Source organism: Lontra canadensis, unplaced genomic scaffold (genome assembly GCF_010015895.1).
Source record: "Lontra canadensis isolate GAN:19392208 unplaced genomic scaffold, GSC_riverotter_1.0 scaffold16, whole genome shotgun sequence".
Taxonomy (NCBI): domain Eukaryota; kingdom Metazoa; phylum Chordata; class Mammalia; order Carnivora; family Mustelidae; genus Lontra; species Lontra canadensis.
The window spans coordinates 13,126,003-13,147,814 of record NW_022631010.1 but is presented as its reverse complement, the minus strand read 5'-3'; the positions used below and the strand labels follow the sequence as shown (position 1 = coordinate 13,147,814).

At 45.6% G+C, this 21,812-nt stretch overlaps 1 protein-coding gene and 1 long non-coding RNA gene across 4 annotated transcripts in view; both read right to left on the bottom strand.

The window, feature by feature from the left end:
- Positions 1 to 463: 463 nt before the first annotated feature.
- LOC116868644 lies at positions 464 to 14,243 on the bottom strand. 3 transcript variants are annotated; one of them, XR_004382874.1, is made up of 6 exons: positions 12,936 to 14,243; positions 10,774 to 10,889; positions 2,482 to 2,586; positions 1,731 to 1,775; positions 1,405 to 1,471; positions 464 to 723 (listed from the first exon to the last, which is right to left on the bottom strand). It is a non-coding gene; the product is annotated as an uncharacterized LOC116868644 (long non-coding RNA). The 3 variants fall into 3 exon arrangements; XR_004382873.1 differs by lacking the exon at positions 464 to 723 and adding an exon at positions 967 to 1,076; XR_004382872.1 differs by lacking the exon at positions 464 to 723 and having other exon boundaries at positions 1,404 to 1,471.
- An 8-nt stretch (positions 14,244 to 14,251) lies between these two features.
- The window catches only part of SLX4IP (SLX4 interacting protein), a 190,535-nt gene continuing 182,974 nt past the window's right edge, over positions 14,252 to 21,812 (bottom strand). Inside the window, 3 exon segments of the mRNA XM_032859187.1 lie at positions 14,252 to 14,753; positions 14,755 to 15,337; positions 16,514 to 16,614. Of these exon segments, the coding sequence (XP_032715078.1) occupies positions 14,616 to 14,753; positions 14,755 to 15,337; positions 16,514 to 16,614 (822 nt within the window). The 3' untranslated portion in view covers positions 14,252 to 14,615.

Below are 21,812 nucleotides of genomic sequence, written 5' to 3'. Positions count from 1 at the left end.
AACAGTGTGGCCTCTTCTGAGCTCCTGTAGTTTTGCTTGGCTCTGCCTTGTGCCTCTGCCACCCTGCCGAGTCTGTTCTGGTAACCGGGGTGTGATAAATAGGCCGCACTTGACAGGGGCAAGGAGGGAAAACTGAAAGCCTTTTCAGCCACAAAATTCAGCTGAAGTTCTCAAAAAAAAAAAACAAAAAAAAAACACAAACAAATAAAAACCAAAAAACACCACCCTGGGCTGCTGTGAAGCCAGAGAGCTGTGTGAGCCCCATCTCGGGGGCCTTAATTCCCTTGTTACTCAACAGCAAGTGTGAATACTGCTTGAATAAACACCACTGGGTTAACGGCCTGTAGTGTGGAGGTGAATTGTTTGTGAGCACTCACGGGAAATGCCCACCATACTAAAAGGGTTTTTAAAAAGCTTGGAATTAGTGTTCGGGGAGGAAGAGGGAGATTTGTTGCCTTCAAGCTTTTTCTTTTTTCTTTCCCTGGCTACTTGGACTAATATTAATGTCCTGCCATCTGGACCACACCCTCGTGGCTTCTGTGCACGCGCACACCTCCAGGGTGGGTTTTATGCACAGGAGGTGGTAGCTAGAAGCTTCTGGGGTCAGAACCATCTACTCCTCACTTGTGCCTGGGGAGTCTGTGTTTGGGTGGCCTCACCACGTAGCCGTGGGGTGCCAGGTAGCTGGCCTTCGAGGAGGTTCCAGAGGTTGCCCATTTGTACCTGTTGAGGACAGGAGAGCTATGGTTCTTCCTGTGGCTGCTGGTGCCAGACGCCAAATGGCTCTGCCCCCCCACCCCCCCAAAACACATGTGGGGCTGGGGAAGCTTCGCCTCTGGCACCTCTGTAGCCAGGGATGAGCCGCGAGGATGGGCACATGGATGGCTTCCAGCAGCGGCGTGGAGCTGCCAGGAGTCCTCTGCTTCTGAGAAGCAAGCCAAAGTTTACCCTCCCTGGAACTATCCCCCAGCGTTGCACGGTCGGCCACACGCCCACCTCCGGTTTGCATAGGTTTTTCTTCTTCCTTGGGAAAGTTGTCTTCTATCAGGCTAGGAACTATGTTCTCTGATGGGTGTCTGTTTAAGAAAGGGCGACAGGCTTTAAAAATATCCCTAGCTTCTTGTGCCTGAGCAGAGAGCACTGAGGAGTCAGAATTCAGAGCAGTGTGCCTGGGCTTGCTGGGAAGGCAGCCCGAAGGACCTGGACACCAGCAAGTCTGGATTCCCACGACATCTTCCTGCCCTGGTGTAGCAGTACTTTCTGTCCCTAATCTCTGCCAGTGAACATCTGGTTTCTGGAAGGTAGGGTGGCCGGGAGGGAGGGAGTGCTCTGGTATAGACCCATTGAGCCAGGACACCATCTGATTTAGCAGTGTTCAACTCAAACACCATCCCAAAGCAATACCTTGCTCCAGTGGTTTGTGAACTTGGATTCTTCAGGACCCCAGAATTCCTTGGGTAGTTGCCAAGTGCTTTTGTGCCAAGAGGGAAAAAAAAGTTTAATGAGCCTTTGCAATTCTTTATTCCAGGAGGGACGTGATCTTGAGATTCACATTTGTTTTAAGAGGACTTCTCAGTAGTGAGAAGGCAGAGATCAGGCTCCTCTGGGCATGGCTCAAAGCCAGGCCCTTGATCGTAAAGGGCAGTTTTCCCCTTTCTCCAGGTAGAGGTAATCAGGCAAGGGAGCCCTGGTTATCTTGGGGACAAGGTGGAAAAGAAAGGACTCCATACCTTTCCCATTCCCCATTAATGTTCTGGGCCCTCTTCAAGCAGATCCTGGAAGAGAAATAAGTTTTTAGTCCAGAAACTTGACCAACTCGAGCCCCAGCATTAGACCATACCATGAAACTCCAGTAAGGAATTAACTCGAGGCTGACTGTGCTGAGAGACTAGACTTAGACGATGTAAAATCTGGAAAGTGGGTGGTGGCTCTGTCTTAACTGACTACAAGTCCAGAGAGACTGGGCAACACTCAGAAGCATAACTTGACCGTGGGTTTCTCTCCATGTAGAGTCCCAGGCCTGGTCCAAGAGCGGGGACAGAGAATCTGTATTTTCAACAAGCTCTTCCCTCCCTCCCCTTCTTCTCCAGCTTGTGGGTAGTAAAATTTAAGAACAACTCTACTGAAGTACTAAAGTATAAGCTCTTCATTAATTACAATGTTTTTCCTCCTTGTTAAACTGAATTAATTAGCCTGCAAGCCAGTTTGTTGCTAAATTGCCACCTGACATCATTTTTAAGTAAAATAATTGTACTGCCCCTTGAGCAAGCTGTGGTCTCAGTGCTTCATGTTTATTGGCTGATCTGAGGGGTCAGTGAGTCAAAATTAACTTATTTGGTAAGAGTTCTTAGGCACCAAGGAACAAGAGCATGGGTTTCCCACCTTCCTCAACAGTGTATACCTGTCTGTCCAAAAGTGAGCGAGTGTGTCACTAAACACCAGTTGTCTTTAAAGACTTAAAAAAAATTCCTATGGACCTACAGAAGCTTGCAACTTGGGCTGGGCCATGTTTTCTATCATTTCCGCTTCGGCTGTGGCTCCTTGCTTCTACTGGGAATAAGAAGCAGGAGTTCAGAGGTTCCTGGTCTGGGAAGACACACAAGCACTGGGTTATGGGAAGCCTCCTCCTGCTAATGTGTATTTATACTTTGTGAGCTCTGATTCATCCTAGCATTGGAACAGAAATCTGCTTCCTGAGGTTCTGTTTTTAAATAGATAGTTTGCAAAAACAACAATTATTTTTCTTAGCATTTTTTTTTTCCACCCCACAAGCAGCTAAACATCCCGGCCTGGGCTATGTCAGTCTCCAGCAATGCCAACAGACAGCTTGGTTACTGGAGGCAGAAGGGTGCCCCAGGGCAGTTCTGTAGGGTGCCGGCCCCAGAAGTGTTAAAAACAAAGGTTAGAAACCATTAGGGCAATCTTGTTGCGTCACTTCATATCCATGAGACATTTCTGGGACTATTAAAAATAACGAATTTCCCTTTGTGAACAGCTGCCTTCCGATGGTGGTTAAAAGTAAGGGCAAGTGGGGGTGATGCTCACGGGACCCCAGGTCCCACGGCACGCCCGCACGGCATCCTTTGAGAGCGTGTCAAAAGGGCGTGGCTCTCTTGCTTTGGACATAAATTCCACCTGTGTTACTTGCTCTTGCATGCCGGGCACAACCTTCCTGGCTTAGAGTGTGTTTCTTTCAAGTCCCAGGCAACTTTTACAAGTCTTAAATTATGTATCATTAGGCATGGGTCTGGTATTAACCTGGGATACGTACAAGTCGGGAAAAAACTTGGAGAGAGTGAAGGTTCTCCAACCAATAAGAACCTGCCTGCTGCCTCCCTGACCACGCCCCCCGCCCCGCCCCTTCTCCTGCAGTATCCTCACCAGGGCACCTGAAGGTTGAGTTATCCGGAGAGCAAAAGCAGATGCCAGCAACATGAAAGAAACAGCTTTGTTTTAAAGAGAAGCTCTCCCAGCAGGGCCAGTGGGGCTGCTCCATGGTCCCCGAGGGGAATCCAAGTTTGCAGCTGGCTTCCTAATGACTACTCAGGCAACCGAACGATTTGGCTCCCACTCTGCCCCTGAAGAGTGCAGAGAGGCTTCCTTTCATCAAGGTCGAGACATGCGCAGTTGAAAAGCCTCCGTCTTAGACTCACTGGACAGTGATGCAACCTTACCCATCAAAGGCTCCAACCCACATTATTTTCCCAGGATGGGAAACTGAGGCCTAGAGAGGTTGGAGGATTTGCCTAAGGCCACACAGAGGGTTAGCAACAGCTGGGACTAGAACCTCGAGCTCCTGCTGCTTGGGTTGCTGTAGTTTCTGGGAATTTGCCAGATTTATGTCCGGATCCTGCCTTTGGTGTGAATTTCAAAGGCACACAATTGGGACAGCAGTGATTAACAAAAAGGGGCTGCAAAGCCTCAAGGGAGGCTGCAGAGCTGCCAAGGAGACACTGTCCCCAGGCTGAGCGGTGCCTCCCGCAGGTTTCGCCTAGAAAAGTGACATCTTTATAAATCTGATAGCAACAGGTATTTTCTGAACCAAAGGCTGACTAAGCCCTGTCCCTTTGGAGGTGGTTCCTTTGTTCTTGGGCAGCTTCAGATTTCCTTCTCAGTTTCTGCTTCACAGAACTAGAACATAAGACTGAAGGAAAGGAGGCTCAGAAAGGAAATTGACAGCCCCACTCACTACACCCTACTCCTCTGCACACGCACATGGCAGGCACACACGCATGCGCACACGAGCACACACACTTTACACCTCTCAGGACGTTGGTGCTGGTCTCCACGTATGAAAGGGGGTTGGGAGGGTCCTGGCCAGTGTCAGGTGACGGCAACTGTGATTCAGCTTCATCCCATATTCTCTAAACACTCCTGCTTCCCCTGGCAGGCTACTTCCAGATTATTCATGGAAAAATCATCTGAGCATTGAACAATACTAACATCCACATAGCCTGAATGCATTGAAGTTCACCCTGTCCAGTGCACAGCTGGGCCAGCACAGGCAGATCTGGGAGTTCCTGGCACTGCCTATGGGCAGCTCTCCTTCCTCCACCCAACACCCCAAAAAGCCTACTCCCCCGTGCTCTCCCCACCCACCACAGAGGGATTAGGAATATATCCCACAAGTCATCTTTAACCTGTTTGTCGTGTCAGGATAAGCCAGAACTACATATTATGCAAAAATTTCCTATGCGCTGAGGCACCCACGCTGAACGACTAGGAAAAACCCCAACCTGGAGACCAAAACATAAACCCTCCAAGTTCAGGACGTTAACAATCAGATAGACTCTCTCTGGGGTCTCTCTCTGGCTTTGCCAGGATGGTGTGTGGAAGTGTTTTTTAAAAGGAAGCAAGGCCCAATGCAGAAAGGGAGAGCACAAATGTGAAACAGCCACAGGTTTGCACAAAACTAAGGACAAAGTGTGAGCAAAAGGAAATCAAGTGGGAAGAGGTCTGAAGGGGGTGGGCAAGGCCTCACCAAACCTCTGGCTTTGCCTACACAGCCACGACCCCAGTATTTCTGCATGTCCTGGGAGCTCTTGGTACAACACTCAACAAAAGAGGTCCTGAACATTTCCTCCAGGGTGCCGTGCCTCCACGTGGGCCTGATGAGCAGCCTGTTGGCTTTCACCTTCTCGGTGTGCAAAGCCAGGCTGTCTGCTGAGTGGCAAAGCATATGCTCTGGAGCCAGACTTCCTTGATTCCAATCACAGCTCTTCCTTCCCGATTTCTGGCACGGTGGTTTTTTTTTTTGTTTGTTTGTTTTGTTTTTTTTTTTGTTTTGTTTTGTTTGCCTTTGCGGTATTAAGCTCACACAGCTGCAGCCCAACAGCAGAATTTCTGGCCTTTGGGGTTGGACAGACCTGGATTCTACGCTCTGTTACTAACTTTGGAAAGTTCATAAAATTCTTTGCATCTTAGTTTCCTCATCCGTGAAATGGTGATAATAAATGTGTGCCACTGTTCATATTCGTGAAAAGGGCTGTAGGAAGAAGAAAGAACAGTGCTCTGTGGCATAGGATGTAGAGCCCACTAAGAGATTAAGGAATCCAGCTAGATTCCAGTGACAGTCTCTGTTCCTGCCAGTAAGCTGGGCTTCCCTCTGCGAAGAGCTAAGGAAGGGCCATTGGATCTGGAGGTAGAAAGAAATCCAAGATGGCCCCCAGAGATTCCTGGGCCCTGGTTACTTGATTGAACATTAATCCAAGTACTGCTGTGAAGGGATTTTGCAGATGTAATTAAAGTCTCCAATTAGTTGGCCTTAAATTATGGAGATTTTCCAAGTGGGGCTGACCTAATCACAGAAGCTCTTTAAAAGCAGGGTTTTTTCCTCTGGCTGGTCTCAGGAGAAGTCAGAGACACAAAATGTGAGAGGTTCAGCATAAGGGAGGCTTTCTCCATACTTGAGATGGAGGAGGCTATGGGGCAAAGACCCAAGAATGGCCTCCAGTTGCTGAGTGAATTCCCCCGATCACCAACAGGAGACTGGGGTCCACAGTGTTAAAATGGCAAGGAACTGAATTTTGTCAAAAAACCCAAGGGAGCTTGGGAGTAGGTCTTTCCCTAGTTGAGCCTCCAGATGAAGATACAGCCTGACCAACACCCTGATCTGAGCCTCATGAGATCCAGAGCAGAGGATCCAGCTAAAAAGTGTCAGAACCTGTGAAAGCATTGATTTGCAATGTTGCAAGGTGCTAAGTGTGTGGCTGTTCCACAGCAACAGCGAAGTTCTCCTCTAACGGGAGCTGTACCAGGCTCCGTCATGTGGTGGTCTTGGTCCCGGCTACACAAACCATCCTCTTTTCCCCAAATCAGTTCAGTGCCTGCTATCAGTACAGCAGAAAGAGTAGTGTATTCAAGTCAAGAATGAACTACAGGACCACAAGAAAACTTGGCTCCTGGTTAAATACTACAAGTGTGTGGTCTGCCAGTGTAGACAGCTCTTGACAGCCTCTAAATGATAGCAATCGAACATGGTTCTGTCTCCCATATCCATCCTCCCTACCCTTTTATACAGTTAGAGCCGGATGAGGTAACCCAGGTGCTTGGCCTTGGAAGGACTTCAGGGCACAAGGTCTTGGGTCAGTTTTCTCTCCTTACGGAATGTGATGTTTGACTTGTTTTCTTGATGAGGTTTTCAGAGGACCGGACGTCCCAGAAATAGTTGGTAATGGCCTCCCCACCACCAAGCAGCTTTTCCCTAGAAGGAAGTTCCCTCCTCAGCCAGCCATTTGCTCTGGACTGAGTCAGAGTTAAGTATCAAGCCCAGTACCATCTCCTCTGTCCTGAGTCTGCCCTCACAGGGGCAGCTGGCCTAAATGAACATGCAGAGCCAGTGGCAGAAAGTTTAGGTTTCTCTCAAGTTCAGTGAGCTTTCCTGAAGTGTTAACCAGGGCCTGAATTAGACCTTATAAACCTGCAGAACAACAGCCCAAATCGGGCTGGATCCAGGATCCAGAATCCAGAACCAGGATCCAATCAGGATCCAGAACACGTAATTTGATAAACCGGTGTTAAGGAATACTATCTTCAAGAGAAAACGAGCCAATTTGATGTGGAAAATTCACAGATGGACAGTATTCTTGTCTTTGAGCCTGTACAGAGATCCAGAAGGTTCTTCCAGCTAGATAATTAGCATCAAAACAGGAACCCCAACAGCAGATCCCCTGAATCTCTGCCATGGAAAGATCTTGCTCCCAGAAGTGCTTTCGTACTGATGGGCACTCTTCCCTGGGGAGCCCCCAGAGGACACTTTACCAGATGCCCCAGGGTCCGCCCATGCAGTCACCACTCTGCTCTAGATGGTCACCGAGGCGAGCAGGAGGCACCAGGAAAAGGCTCATCAGGGAAGCAGCATTTTAAGGGGAAGGCACAAATCAAAGCCAGGCTGTTGCTTCACAAGCCTCACTTCCTTCTGGCATTGTTACAGAAGGGCCTTCTAGGCTCCTCCTGCTGGGACACATCCCAAACACCCAGTCTGCCACATCAAGGCTGGAGGTCGCCCTAATACACCATTCCACCTTCTCTGACAACAGGAATGGATTGGCTGGTATTAATCCTCCCGGGCACCCACAGTGGCTTTGGGAAAGAGCCTTCTGCATGCTTCTCACCAGCTGAGCATGTTAAGGAGGAAGAGAAAAGGCCTTATGAGCCACTGGGCTTAGAAAAGTTCCCAGTCAATCCATCACCTGCCTCCTCCGAAGAAGGTTCTGCCAGGGCAACCCACAGTTCCCGGGGCAGGTGGGGAGAGGGACATGAGGCAGCAAGCGGAAGTAAGAGCTCCGTCTGCGTCCCCACGCCAGTGTGTGTGTGTGTATACACATTTGTATATGTGTGCGTGTGCACATGTGTCTGTGTATCTAAGCGCAGAGACAGGACTAGTCATAGAAGAGCCGGTGAGAGGGCGTGGGAGACTGGGAACTTATTTATAAAATCTCTTCTGCCCTAAAGCAAGTCAAACTCCCTGCTGAGGAGTTGCTTTTTCTTCCTCCCTTTTGAGTCCTGCGTGCTGAACTGACCTCTCCCCGGCAAAGGTCAGGGCTCGGCTCACCCCGTGCACACTCGGCCTTCTGGGGCTTGATCGCCTTAGAAGCCTGAAGACCAGAGAATCTTCAGCTCTAATTTCTGAGAGAAAAGCCGTAGTAAATCTCGTGAGGAAGCTGGCCTGCATGTGTGTTTTAAAGAAATACAGATGATCTTTTGGGGACTGTGGCGAAAACAAAAGGCCCACAAGAACACTGTACTTCACCGGAGTCCCCTCCCACAGCCTACTTCGCCCACTAAAATAAATCAGGCTGCATAATGAATGAGGTTTTAAGAAATGTAACTGAACTTAAAATACAAGGTCAGCATCTCATCCTAGGTAATCCTTGGGAGGATGAGAAATTCTCCTGATTTTCCCACAGGGTTATTTCAAATGTGCTTTCAGAGCCAAACTATTTTAAAAGCGTTCATTCTTCCACTGCCCTGCCACATGTGAACTTGAGATTCACACGCACTTTTCGAGAGCTTATTAGTGATATTAATGATCGTGGATCAAAGGCAAACCCTGGACAATTATTTAGGTGCTTTAAAAACTCGTCTTCTGTACAGAGGGCAGCAATTTCTCAGTGTTGGCAAAGATGAAGGTGCTGGGACGTGTTGGGTCCTAACGCAGTGTTACTAACACAGAAGGCCTGAAGGAGAAGGCAGAACACATTTCTTTTGTGATTAAAATGTATGCCTATTGACACCTTGTCCCCAAAGCATTTCTCATTCATTTGAGAGCAGGCACACTCCTGAGTTGCTTGCACGCCCCTCCTATAAAGGACACTCAGCTTTGAGCACACCCTGCCTCTTTTAACACCCACTAAAATTTAAACACACACACACACACACACACACACACACACACACACACTTCCTACATTTTAAAACAATTTTTAACTATGGCTTCTCATCAGAATCAGTATTTGAAGAACTTTTTTTTCAAAGATTTTATTTATTTATTAGACAGAGAGAGATCACAAGCAGGCAGAGAGGCAGGCAGAGAGAGAGGGGGAAGCAGGCTCCCCGCTGAGCAGAGAGCCCGATGCGGGGCTCAATCCCAGGACGCTGGGATCATGACTTGAGCCGAAGGCAGAGGCTTTAAACCACTGAGCCACCCAGGCACCCCAAACTTTTTTTTTTTTTAAAGGTTTTATTTATTTATTTGACAGACAGAGATGATAAGCAGGCAGAGAGAGGGGAAGGGAAGCAAGCTCCCCTCAGCAGAGAGCCCGACGCGGGACTCGATTCCAGCACCCCGAGATCACGACCTGAGCCGAAGGCAGAGGCCTTAACTCACGGAGCCACCCAGGTGCCCCTATTTGAAGACCTTTTAAAACTGCTGATACCCAGGCCAGATTTCAAGGATTCTGATTTAATTAGAAGCTACCCAGTAATCCCAAAGTGTGGATGGTGCAAATAACCTGTTTCTTTAAAATGGATACAGAAATTACCACATGGAAGTGCTAAGAACGTGTTTCTTAAAATGATTACAGAAATTACCACATGGAAGTTCACCTTCAGTGTGGCACTTAAAATAGGAGAGAGAATTTTATTTGACAAAGGAAGAAACTGAGGCCCAGGGAAGTTGAGTGACTTGTCCCAAAACACACAAACCAGTTAGTGGTAAAGCAGTAGCCTGAACCCAGGATTTGTAGCCTGGAGCACCAGACCATCTCCAGTCTCTGGATCCCCAGCCCAGGGCAGGCCAGCTTTCCCGTGGGCTGGGCCAGCCAGCGCGCTAGCAGGAGCAAACCACTAAGAAAGGCACTTTGTTTTATCACTGCAGTGGTTCTCAGCATTTCATGCTTTTCAAGTGTATGATCCCAACCTCATACTGAAACGCCTCTGAAAAATCATGTACAGATCCAAGGGGAGATACATATACAAGCAATCAGAGGGGCCTGGGATCCTGTCCTAAAATACAGTGTAGACGAAGAGTTGGCCCAGGACTTTATTCAGTGATGAACAAGGACTAGATCCACTCAGAAAATGGAAATGAATCCACTTGGGAAATGTCAAGATTTTTCTGGAAAGGAGTCAAGGTTGCATACTTTAACCTCTCACAAGAGGGATCTCCCTTAGCTCACAACTGGAAGAAATGAGAACATATCTGCATTGTAAAGACCACCCCGGAATCTTACACCTCACACAGGGTTTTCCAGACCTAAATGTTCAGAAGCAGAGCTCCTTGGGATTATTTTAACATAGTATTCAAAACCTCAGAGTTGTTTCAAGCAGGAAAAAAAATCTCTAAGAGAATATAATTTTAAATCGCATGTTCAGAAAAGGGCATTTTGGATATATACTCCTTGGGGTGAACTCCCTTGCTTTGGAGAAAGTGATACACACTAATTTAATGTTTTAAAACAATTTTCCTTTTTATTTATAAAGCAGGTTTGTTTCCTCTACATACCACTTTAATCCATGTACCTTCAGACACGTTCAACTCTTTTGTAGTTGAAGTAGTTCAAACAAAACAAACGACAGGATAAAGGCGATGGGGAGAAAGAACTCTCCTGGTGATGGCTGCAGCGTCTGGCTTCCTACCTTGATTAATAAAACTTATTCTGGGATTCTCTCACATCCACATCTATGGTCACCTGATCAGATGTTTTTGGGGTCATAATATGGTTTTACTGATTCTTCTTTAATTAAAAAAAAAAATCAAGATTTTTGATAAGCAATTCTAAAAGCAATTATCAAGTAATACATGGTAATATTATGCTGCATAATAAAACTTACTTGAACGTGGTTAAAGTCCAGTATTGAGTAGTCAGCCACAATTAAAGGTAATAATTTCATCCATTCAAGTCCCCTCTGGTAAGTGCACACCCTGACAGGTATTTGTTCCTTGTCTTCTTAAATAAATATAGAAGCCAAATTAGAAGGAGTTCTGCAGATTTCTGAGAATTTAATTATATCATTAAATTGCAATACCAATGATCTATATTCTGTCCTGAGTAATTATCTGCAATTATTTATCACTGCAGTGATAAATGGCTGCTCCTTTGCCTTTAATAATCATTTTACAATGCTTAATTTACTTAAGGAAGATCTGAAACTGCTTAACAGAAATCAGCTTAATTTTGATTTTTTACTTGCTCCACCAAGTTTTAATTCATTAGTGTTTCAACAACACGGAATGAACTCTATCGTCTTAACAAAATAAGCATGGAAATTTCCTCATAAGAGCAAAGAAGAAACTAAAATGATTCCCATATTCAAGTCATGGAATGCTGAAGAGAGGATTTTTGGCTCTTAGGAAAGGCATTTGTTACCTCAAAAGGAAGGCCATTCACTAAAATTCTGTGGAAATAGGACAGTGGGGCCTGCCAAGAAGGAATTCAAGGAAACCGGGAATGGCAGTACTGTGATCCCAGGCCATTCTCTTGGGCACAGAGGTTTCCTTCCCTTATGTGCTTTGCCCTCACCAAGCTCTTGCTAAAATCAAAGGCCGTGTGATGCAAAACAATTCATACTAAAATTCAAACACGACACCAGAAGCAAACAATTAACTGTGATCCCACTGTTGTCCCCGAGACATATCTTGAGATAAGAAACAAGCTATATTCTCCATAAATCAAACTAGAGCATTTTTAATGATTCTTGCTTTTTATAAAATGAAATACATTTTCTTACTTCTTTTACATAAATAAAAAAGCTATAGCACTCACTCCTCTATCCCCGAATGGCTGCTCCTTTGCCTTTAATAATTTATATGCGTATCTGGACAATAGTTAACCTCCAGTGGAAAAGAAAAAAAAAAGTGTAAGAAAAATTGCACTGCCTGTCCTCAGACATTTGTTTAGAGACATTAAAAAAAAAACAACAAAAACACAAAACTCAACATCAATCTATTAAAAAGTCATCTGAAAGCACATGGATGTGACTTAGAAGCCATGACATTGAGAAAGTTAGGGAGTTCAAAGTTGTAACAGTAACAGAAGTGGATCCCAAGCATCAGAATTATAGGGACTTGAGCATAAATTGAGTTTGGGTTATTAAGTTAAGTGGTTGAAGAACTTGTTCTTTTTGACTAAGAATATTGACAGCCTCTCAGATTATCGGATGTGGAATTAATAAGATTATTAAGAGTGTCAACACACAAACCACTCCCAGTCATAGGGAACTCTGCATTTCCCAGCTAATAAGCAACAATAAAACCTGGCAGCCATTTTCCCCTTTGTACTTTCAAACATCCAAAGAATCGCACAACCACTCAAGTAATAAGAGATCCGGGGGTGTTTCAGACATGTGGAAGAAAATGCTTAAAGGCAAAATTCCTCAGACACATGCCCCAGTGCGGAAGGGGAGAGCTGTTCCCTCTGTTAATCCTGTGACAATCCCATGTACATGTGGGCAGTGAGGAAGACCCTATCAGCCTACAACCACAGATGCTATTTTCCCTCTGAGGTCACAGCAATTGTTATTTCCACAAATATATCAAACTCTAAAGCCAAGGCTGCTCTTGAGAGAAAATCATTAAATCATAAAGATTGGCTGTACCCACTGTGCAGGCCCCGGTTAACAAATGAAATAAAAACTTTTCAATTAAAAGCTTTTCTCTGGCGCCTCCATTGCAAACATCTCCCAGTTCTGGGTTAGCAGCAGCTCTTGTTCTGGAATGGCTGCCCTTTTTAATCAAGACTCTGTTCCGGGAGCTTATTGTTTCTTGGCCGGTCACCTGGGTTGTTATGTGGGCCCTCTCTATTTAGACCGTTCCAAGAATTCTGTTGGAAGAAGATTCAGCGACACACTCTGCTCCTGTCTTCGGGAAAGAGCACACCTAGAATAGCTGCCGCTCTAAGAGAGGGGCCCCCCAGTGGAGCATTTCCATTCTGTGCTGTCTACCCCAACTGGATGAATACAATCTGCTCCCTAACTAACTAACTAACTTGACTCACTGTGGTTAGTACTCTGTTGGGCTCCCTCTTCTCCTGCAGAATGCTTTAACTGGAATCAGCTAAGAGCAGAGAAAAACCTGTGGGAAGAGGAAAGGACACAGATGGGCAGGGCCATGTTCCTGGTCGGGGTGGTGAGTCTGGGACCACGAGAAGGGGACAGGTGTCCAGGCAACCTGGGGAACATCAAAGGAATAGCATCTACGTTCACAGCTAGGCATAGTGACCAACACTGAACTTCATGAACCTCATGGTTGCCTCTTAAGGAGTCTTACCCTAACAAGTGGGAAAGGAGTCACAGGCAAGCATAGAATGAGCTAGGAGAAACAAAACCACAATTAGTTTTAAGCATTCTGAACCACCTACACTCTGTCTGTTTCCATGTTCTTTTATTTCATTGGACGTTTTCTGGGCCATTTTTCTGCTAACTCCAACACTCTGGGAATATACTTAATTTTCCTTGTTACTAGGGAAGTGCTACTTCAAAGGACCACAAAATGTTGAGGAGAAAAAAAAGATGTATTTGATGGGTGGCCTTTGAATATGGGTTTTCTCCTATTTTAGGGTGAAATTGGGTTAAGAAAATCTTTAGTAGGTATCCATCCAAAATAAGTCATTGCTATGATTCACTCGGTGACATTTCAGCAGGCCCACTGGAGACATTCGTGGGTGATACTGCAAATGGAAGGCTCCTGTTTTGAAATTCAAACTGCCTGTGACGCCTTCCAACTGGGAAAGTGGAAACTCTGGCCACTGATTTCCCCTTGGGTTTTAATCCTTCCTGAACCTAACTGAAATCTTAGAGCTGGGGGCAAGTGCTGGGACAGGGACACGGACACGCACGCCTGGGCTACAAGAGAGAGCAAGCCTCTCCCTCCACTGTCTCCCTCTAATGCTGGGCCAAATGACCCATAAACTTCTAGCACCTCTTAGGGTGACAGATTTGTGGGTGCTGCGGCCACCATGCCGTAGAGAAACCAGGAACTGAGCAGCTCAGACGACAAACTCAGGTGTTTTACAAGTTTGACGGAACACGAGGGGGTGCCTGTCCACATGCGGGCCTCGGCTGATGAGCTGGAGGCCCTGGGAACCAGGCTGGAGGAAACAAACACCAGGGAGTTTTCAATTAGTCCAGTGGTTCTCAAAGTTGAGCATGTTTTGGAATCACCCAGAGTTTCTCATTCAGTAGGTCTGGGGTGGGGCCCAAGGTCTGCATTTCTAACACATTTTCAGACAGTGATGCGGGGCCCAGAACCAGATGTTGAGGACCACTAGCCTGTTCCTTCACTTCTGCCTGACTCAGGCTGAGGAACAGAAACTGTCCCCCCAAATATAGCACTGTCTTCATGTGGCCCATTGTATGGTCTGCACAGTGATGAGTCATGAAGGCGCACGATTGGTTTCTTTGTGCAGTTCCTTCAAGAAGGGGGTCATCTTTGACGAGGTGAAGGGCTCTGAAGATAGTTATAGAAGTATGATGAGAAAGTGGCAGTGTTGTTAGAAAAAGCACATAGCCTCCCGGAGATGAATGTGTTAAAAAAGAATCCTCACATGGAGCTCTATTTTCCATGCAAAATAATCATTCTAATTCCTTCAACGTCGGGACAGCTGCACACACCCCTCTCTTTCCGCACCTTCAGCCATTACATACCCAACTACAACTCAGCAATCCCCGTTAGTAAGTTAGTGGCCTCTTTCGTACTTCTTTCTTTTCTTGGTTGGGCTGCCCCGGACTGCAGATAATCTTTCAGTGTTTGTGGTTGAGACGGTCTGCTGTGCCTGCCTTGGCTGATTTTTTGTAAGATGTCCGGAGGAGAGATTTTTCCAAAACATGCAACTCTTCATTAGATGCCGTTTTTGCCAAACCTCGTTTCAAAAGTAACCCCGGATTTGACAGCTCTGAGGCTGGCAAAACCCTGACAGCTTTGCTTTTTTCTACTACGATTTCTCTTGGGACTAATTGATCGCTTCCAAGAGAAACTCTCTTGTGGTGGTCGACGTCTTCTGCAGAGCCGTGGTTCCTGCATTTCTGTTGCACTCTGGCCCTTTGTGGACTTTGTTTTGGACCTGGTGATGCTGACTCACAGCTACAGACAGGGCTCCTGCTTAGAAGGCCTGTCTCTAACCACTCCCCAAGATGAGGTTTTTACTGGCCACTAGTGTCTTCAGGCTGGGTCTGATGAACATTTTCCAGCTCTTGAACAGGAAGCCCCCAGTGGCTCTCAGCTGCCTTTATGTAATCTTTTGCTTGTCCCATGGACTCTGACGCGGGACTGGCTGAAGCCGGACTGTCACCCCTCCTCCTCGCTATCTCCGCAATCTCTCGGTCACTAGATGTTCCCACAATGTCCCTTCTGCTCCATGATTTGCTCACAACGCTGCTGTTCGTTTCAGTTCTTTTCACACTAAAACAAAGAAAGATTTTTTTGGTTTTGTTTTGTAAAGCTGTAATGGCATGCTGTCCTCCAATTTCTATACCGCATATCATGTTTCCCAGACCTAGAAAAGGAGGCACGTGCTACCGTTCCTTCTCCCTTACCTCCCTGGCAAATCTAGAACAATCCCTAAGTGTTATGTTTACATTCAGACTTGATCAAGCAATAGCCATCGCATTTTCCAACACACGAGGATTAGTTATTAAGATACATGAGGACAGGCTTTGTTTCTTGATCACTGGGTTTTCAATGTAGTTCTATTGGAGTTATGATGGATCTCATTTAACTAAGGCAGGCAGGTGGTCGTCTCAGATGTGAAGGGTCAATATTGCCTAAATTTTATATATTGATTTTTTCCCCCAGAAGTAAATGATCAGATACATCTAAAGCACAGGCTGTGTGTGTGCATACGCACGTGCACAAGGACGTGCTTGTAGACACATACACACACGTTTTCCATAGCACACACAAAAGGCAATGCAAACGTCACTCTGACTGTAAAATTCCCTTTGAGGGGCAGGGCAAGAGCTGCATGGGGAGAATCAAGAGACTGCAGATACTGACTTCAACACAGATTTGCAGGCTTGTGAATAGCAAAGAAATTTCTTAAACCACCAAACTCGTAACACTGAAGCTGAAATATTTACTTTGGCTAAGCTTTAGTCTGGAAACACACACACACACACACACACACACACATGCACGCACACACATACAAGCACACACACACACACACTCATGTTCTTATTGTTCCTAATCAGAGGCTTGAGGATTATCATAATTATATTAGAATTGGAACCTGCATTTCAGCAAAGGAATGTATTTTTTTAGATGGGTCTGTAGTCACTTGGAAAGTTGTAAGAAACACACCAGCAAACAGGTGCTTTTCATCTTCAAAGCACTTGTAATTAATTACTCCTTGCAACACACCTGTGAGGCAAGGACTTGCTCCCCACTGCAAGAGAGAGTCAGGAAGGCAGAAGGGCAAACATGGGATTTAGGGTAAGTTTGGTGCCAGAGGGGGTTTTGTGATTAATTTCCACAAACTCCTGTTGAATTCCAGACTTCTTGTCACATATCCATACCCCCCACCCCCGACACATGCACAGAATCAAAAAGAAGGAAAAGAAAACTGGTCAGACCTACATTTCTTTCAGAGCATTTCTCTTGCGCTTTGCACTGGGAGGAAGTCGACTCTCCGCACACTCAGCAAAATAATCAGACGCTCCATGGAGAGCTCCTTCCGTCTACTCCAAAAGATAACAAAGGTTCAACCAGAAATCTATGAGCTGAACATGAGAAAAAACAGTTCTACTCTGAATGCCCCATTGAACGTAGATGAGACCACTTAGTGTCAGGCTATTTGAATTTTTTTAAATCTAGAACTTTTGAGTAAATGGTCACTTTTTCTGGACTCCTACCCAACACAGTTCATATGTTAATATGCACCACAGACATCCAAGTCTGTAAGAGAAAGGATGTTGGATCCAAACTATCTGGGAACTCTTGGCCAGTATCTGCTATCTCTGGGGCCCGAGTATGATGAAGCCGGCATCGTGGGGCCAGGCAGCAGCATGTGTGTGAGCTCCGATCTTCCAGAGAGACCCGCTGGCACCATGGTCTACACCCTAATTAGCCTAAGAATTCCACACATTTTCTCTATTTACAAAAAATACAGAACGTGGCCTTTGCAATACTTAAGGTTACAGGAGTTGAGTTAAAGCCTTTGAATACCGGTACTTTGAAAACTGAAGTTTGTGGTTCCTGGCTACCAGAAAACTGGGAGTTTTTTCTTAAACTAACAGCACCACCACAGTTTTACATTAATTCAGAGATTATCTGTTTATCTATCCTTATATGTTCCCAAGGAAGCGTCATACAGAAGTACTTCTAAAACATCAAAAACTCCCAATCTTTGCCACCATTAACCTAGTTCATAGTTTTGGAATCATTTCCTTTTTGTTAAGCAAGTAGATAATGCAGACAAGGTGTTATCTGTTCTCATTTTCTGGGAGAGTAAGTGCCCTTCTCTACCAAATTCCACAGTAAAATGTTGAGGCCATAAGGAACAATTCTGGGAAATTATCAGTAGGTCCCTTGCTTTAGACTCACATTGGAATTTAGCAATGGCAATCCCAGAATGCCTGGCAGACAGCAGCCGTCAGCATGATGCCAGGGAGCCCCTAAGGCCAGTGCTGTGACCTTTGTACAATCACTGCCCCACACCACTGAGTACAAGCTTTCAATTCCTACTAATCTCTCCTATGGTTTCAGACCTGGATCAATGACACTCATAGTCCTATCCAGTTATAACCTGTCAGTTTTAAGAGTTAGTGAACAGGATATCGTAGGTTTTATTGGATTATACTGCATTTTGATGCTTCTCCCTTTCTCCCCTTGACCAAATAGAGCTACAGTTTTAAAGTTAAAGGAGAGAGAGAGAGATGGAGGGGGAAGGGGAAAAGAGGGGGCGAGAGGGGGAAGAAAGGGGGAGAAGGAGAAAGAGAGAGAGAGACTGAGATTTATGTGTGAAACACTTCTAAACATGCCCTATAAGTACAGTAGATTTTCCCCTTACGACCACACCCTGTAAGTGCTGTATTTTCAGAGTTGAACAATTAACATAAGGAGCATGAGTCAGGCTTTGAACAACTCTGTGGGAACCAGAAAGCCTTTTGCTATTAGGAATGATGTAAATTCCCCAAGGCTTGAAGAAGTCCACAATGGAAGGCAGACAGGGTCATAAATAACAACAATGGATACTACGCAGACCACATAAAGTACGATGCCGCGATAGTGACACTCTTCAAATCTCATACTAGATCCAATCTCTGCCTTTATTTATTTATTTTTTAAATTCAGTTTAAAGAGCACTGTGTATTTCCTATGGGAACTTCAAAAACTGCTTTAAGAAACATGACAATTGACTCTCGTCCCAAATTCCTCTGATCACAAACAATGGGGGAAAATGTCCTTGGAAGGAGAAGGACAACAGAAAACATGATGGAGTGACAGGAGGATATGTCCAGTTCAAAAAGTGCAAAACCTGTGACTTCGATTTAAAAAGAGAGAGAGAAAAAGAAAAGAAACCGGCAAGGCAGGGTCTCCTGCTTACAAATTAAAACCACATTTGGCAATTTGTTGAAGGAGGCATATTTACATTTGTATGAAGACTGGGTGGGCAGGAAAATTTAAAAAAAGCTTAGATTCTTTCTTCAGTCCTTGAACTGTCAGATCTCATTAGAAATCTCTCATTCTTATTTTTCTAGGGTCAATTCATTCCCCTTTGTCACTAAATGGCAGCCTCCGGAGCCCCCCAAACAAATATTCCAGAGGAAGCAGTGATTCTCTTGAAGAGGGACTGGGAACAGGATTTCCCAAGGGGGCTGTCCTGATTACTAATGGTTTCTCACATCTGGAACCGAAATGTAATCTGTGGCTTATCCAGAGGCAAAACTCCAAGGTACAAGACAGTGTGTGCTCTGAAGTGCTTCTTGGGTTTACCTAAATGACGCTATTCCTTTTTAGATTCTGCCTTGAATAATGACCTGGACATCTTCTGCAAAGAATACATACAAACTCAATATATTAAAAAAGGTTACCAGTTGGCCACCCAAAGTCCAGAGTGCATACTCCACGGGGACTCGGTTACTAAAGAAACAGGTTAACCAAGGGGAGCCTGGGTGGCTCAGTCGGTTAAGCGTCTGACTCTTGATTTTGGCTCAGGTCATGATCTCAGGGTCCCAGGACTGAGCCCCACATTGGGCTCCGTGCTCAGTGGGGAGGCCGCATGGGATTCTTTCTCTCCGTCTGTCTCTGCCCCTCCCCTGCTCATTCTCTAAAATAATTTTTTTTTTTTTAAATCTCAAAATACCACTAAAAAAGAAAAGAAAATTAGAGAAGAGAAGAGAAGAGAAGAGAAAATAGGTTAACCAAGGGCTTTGGGCCTTCATGGGTGATTCTTCTCAACCTAGAGACTAGCTCTGAGACTAGAAAAGGAATAAAATTCTGCAAGTATCATCACCTGCCCCCGTCTATTCCCCACTCATTTACTTTTTGATTCTTGGCAATGCTTTGATTTTAGTTTTAAATTGTCCAGCTGTGGGACGCCTGGGTGGCTCAGTGGGTTGGGCCGCTGCCTTCGGCTCGGATCGTGATCCCGGCGTCCTGGGATCGAGTCCCACATCAGGCTCCTTGCTTGGCAGGGAACCTGCTTCTCTCGCTGCCTCTGCCTGCCTCTCTGCCTGCTTGTGTGTACTCGCTTGCTCTCTCTCTCTCTGGCAAATAAATAAAATCTTAAAAAAAAACCTGTCCAGCTGTAAAGACTGTCTATGTATAGTTACAGGACATAACCAAAAAAAAGTAGGGCAAGGCCACAGGCCCCAAAGGGAATCTAATCCAGGGGAACACTTCCGTTGGCAGACTGAGCAGCCCAGATAAGCTCCCAGGGCAAGGGGTCAGGTCTTGATGCCATCCTCAGGGACGCTGTGGAGTCTTGTGGATGCGCCCTGAGGCTAAGGCTGTGTGCCCTAGTACAGGTCCAAAAGGAAGGTTGAATAGGTGAGCGTTTAAGTATGAAGATGGGTGATGTGCCTGGCCTGACCTAGGAAACGCATTTTAAATTTATTGCCAGAAAACACTGCAAAGAGAATCCCCACTGGAATTAGCGAGGCAGCTAAGACATGCTTCCTGCCTCTAATCAGAGAATGGCCTGGACTGAAATGTAGTTAGACAGATTGGATGATGTTTAAGTTACAAAGGCAAATCGAAACCATGGATAAATCAAGGTGTTCATGGCATAGTAACCTACTGAATACCACTTCTGAGTAGAACACTGTTGGGTTAGTGAAGGATGAGAAGAGAAGTTGGCCTAAAAAGATGTAAGGAACACCTGCTCTTGAGTTTGTATCCTCCTCAAGGAGCCTATAAAACACAGCTGAGACTCCCAAAGGCTATTGGGAACACTGTCACTAAAGGAGCTTTTCAAAAAATACAGATTCCCAAGAAATATCCCTGCAAGTTGATTCACCAGATCTAGGGTGGGGATATGAGGTCTATATTTAGGTTCCCAGGTGATTCAAGCACTGCTAATATACACGAAATGATACTCGACAGAACAGAGCAACAGATAAATGTAAACTGGTCCACTGAGGCAGTGTTTGGCCAAGTATGGTCCAGTTACCTCAGGCATCAAAATTACCCAGGGAGCGTGTTCAAAAATGTTTAAGATTCTACCCCAGAATCTACTGCATTTGGATCTCCAGTGGGGAGAGGCAAAGCATATGCATTTTTAGGCAATCTCCCCAATGACTCTGATACCCAGCAGAGTTAATGAACTTCTGCCCACTCAAACAGGGCACGGGTGGACTTGATAACTAACTGAGCAGAGTCCGGCAGAATCATCCCATCAGGCAACACTGAACTCTGTGCTGAACACTGTTTTTAGGCCCTTGTGGAAAAGCATGGACTCACAGAAAACATCTCTGCTCTCACGGAGTCTCCATCCCATGGGGAAGACAAGAAACAAATAAACATATGATGTGTCAGAAGGTTGTGATGTTATGAGGAGATATAAATGTCCAAAGTGTCTGTTTTAGGTCTGTTGGTGGGGGGGGACGCTGTAGTAGGTATGAAGATGAGCTTTACCGAGAGATCTGAGTGGAGGGTGAGCCATGTGAACCCAGTGCATTTCAGGCAGGGAGAAATGTGAACGCCAAGGCTCTGAAGATAGCATATGCCTGGGGGTTGAAGAAATAGGACAGCAAATCAGGGGGAGGTGTTGGAGGGCAGGTAACAGGTGTGTGTGTGTATTGGTGGTATGTGTATTGGTGGAGGCAAATCACATATGGGTTTTATAAGGATGGCATATTTTATTCTAAGGACGATGATGTGCCTTTGGAAGGTTCTAAGGGGAAAAGGGACTTGGCATTTTAAAAGGGTCACCCTGGGTGCAGTAAGGGGACAAATGGACACAGGGAGACCAGTAATAAGACTACTGCAATAGTCCACTCAGAGACGAGGAGTCTTCTAGGAGCTGGTGATGGTAAGAAATGGTTAGAATGCAAATATAATTTGAAGGGAGGCCCAATAGAATGTGTCAATGGACTGGATATAGTTGGTCATCAGAAAATTCAAGGATGACTCCAAGATTTGTGGTTTAAAAAAGTGGGTGAAGGAAGTTAGCCTTTACCAACACAGGAAGTACTGGGGGAGGGACAGGCTTGGGGAAGTGGGATCAAGAAATCAACCTTAGATATGTAAACTTGAAGAGTCCTCCTGGGTATCCGAACAGAGATGCTGAGTAGAAGTTAAGACACAGGTTTTAGGAAGAGAGAGGTCTGGGCTATGGACAGAAAGCTGGGAAGTCCATGCAGATGGTATATAAAGTCATCAGCCAGGATGACCCCACTAAGGGGTGAGTTTGGACAAGGAAGAAAGAAGTCAA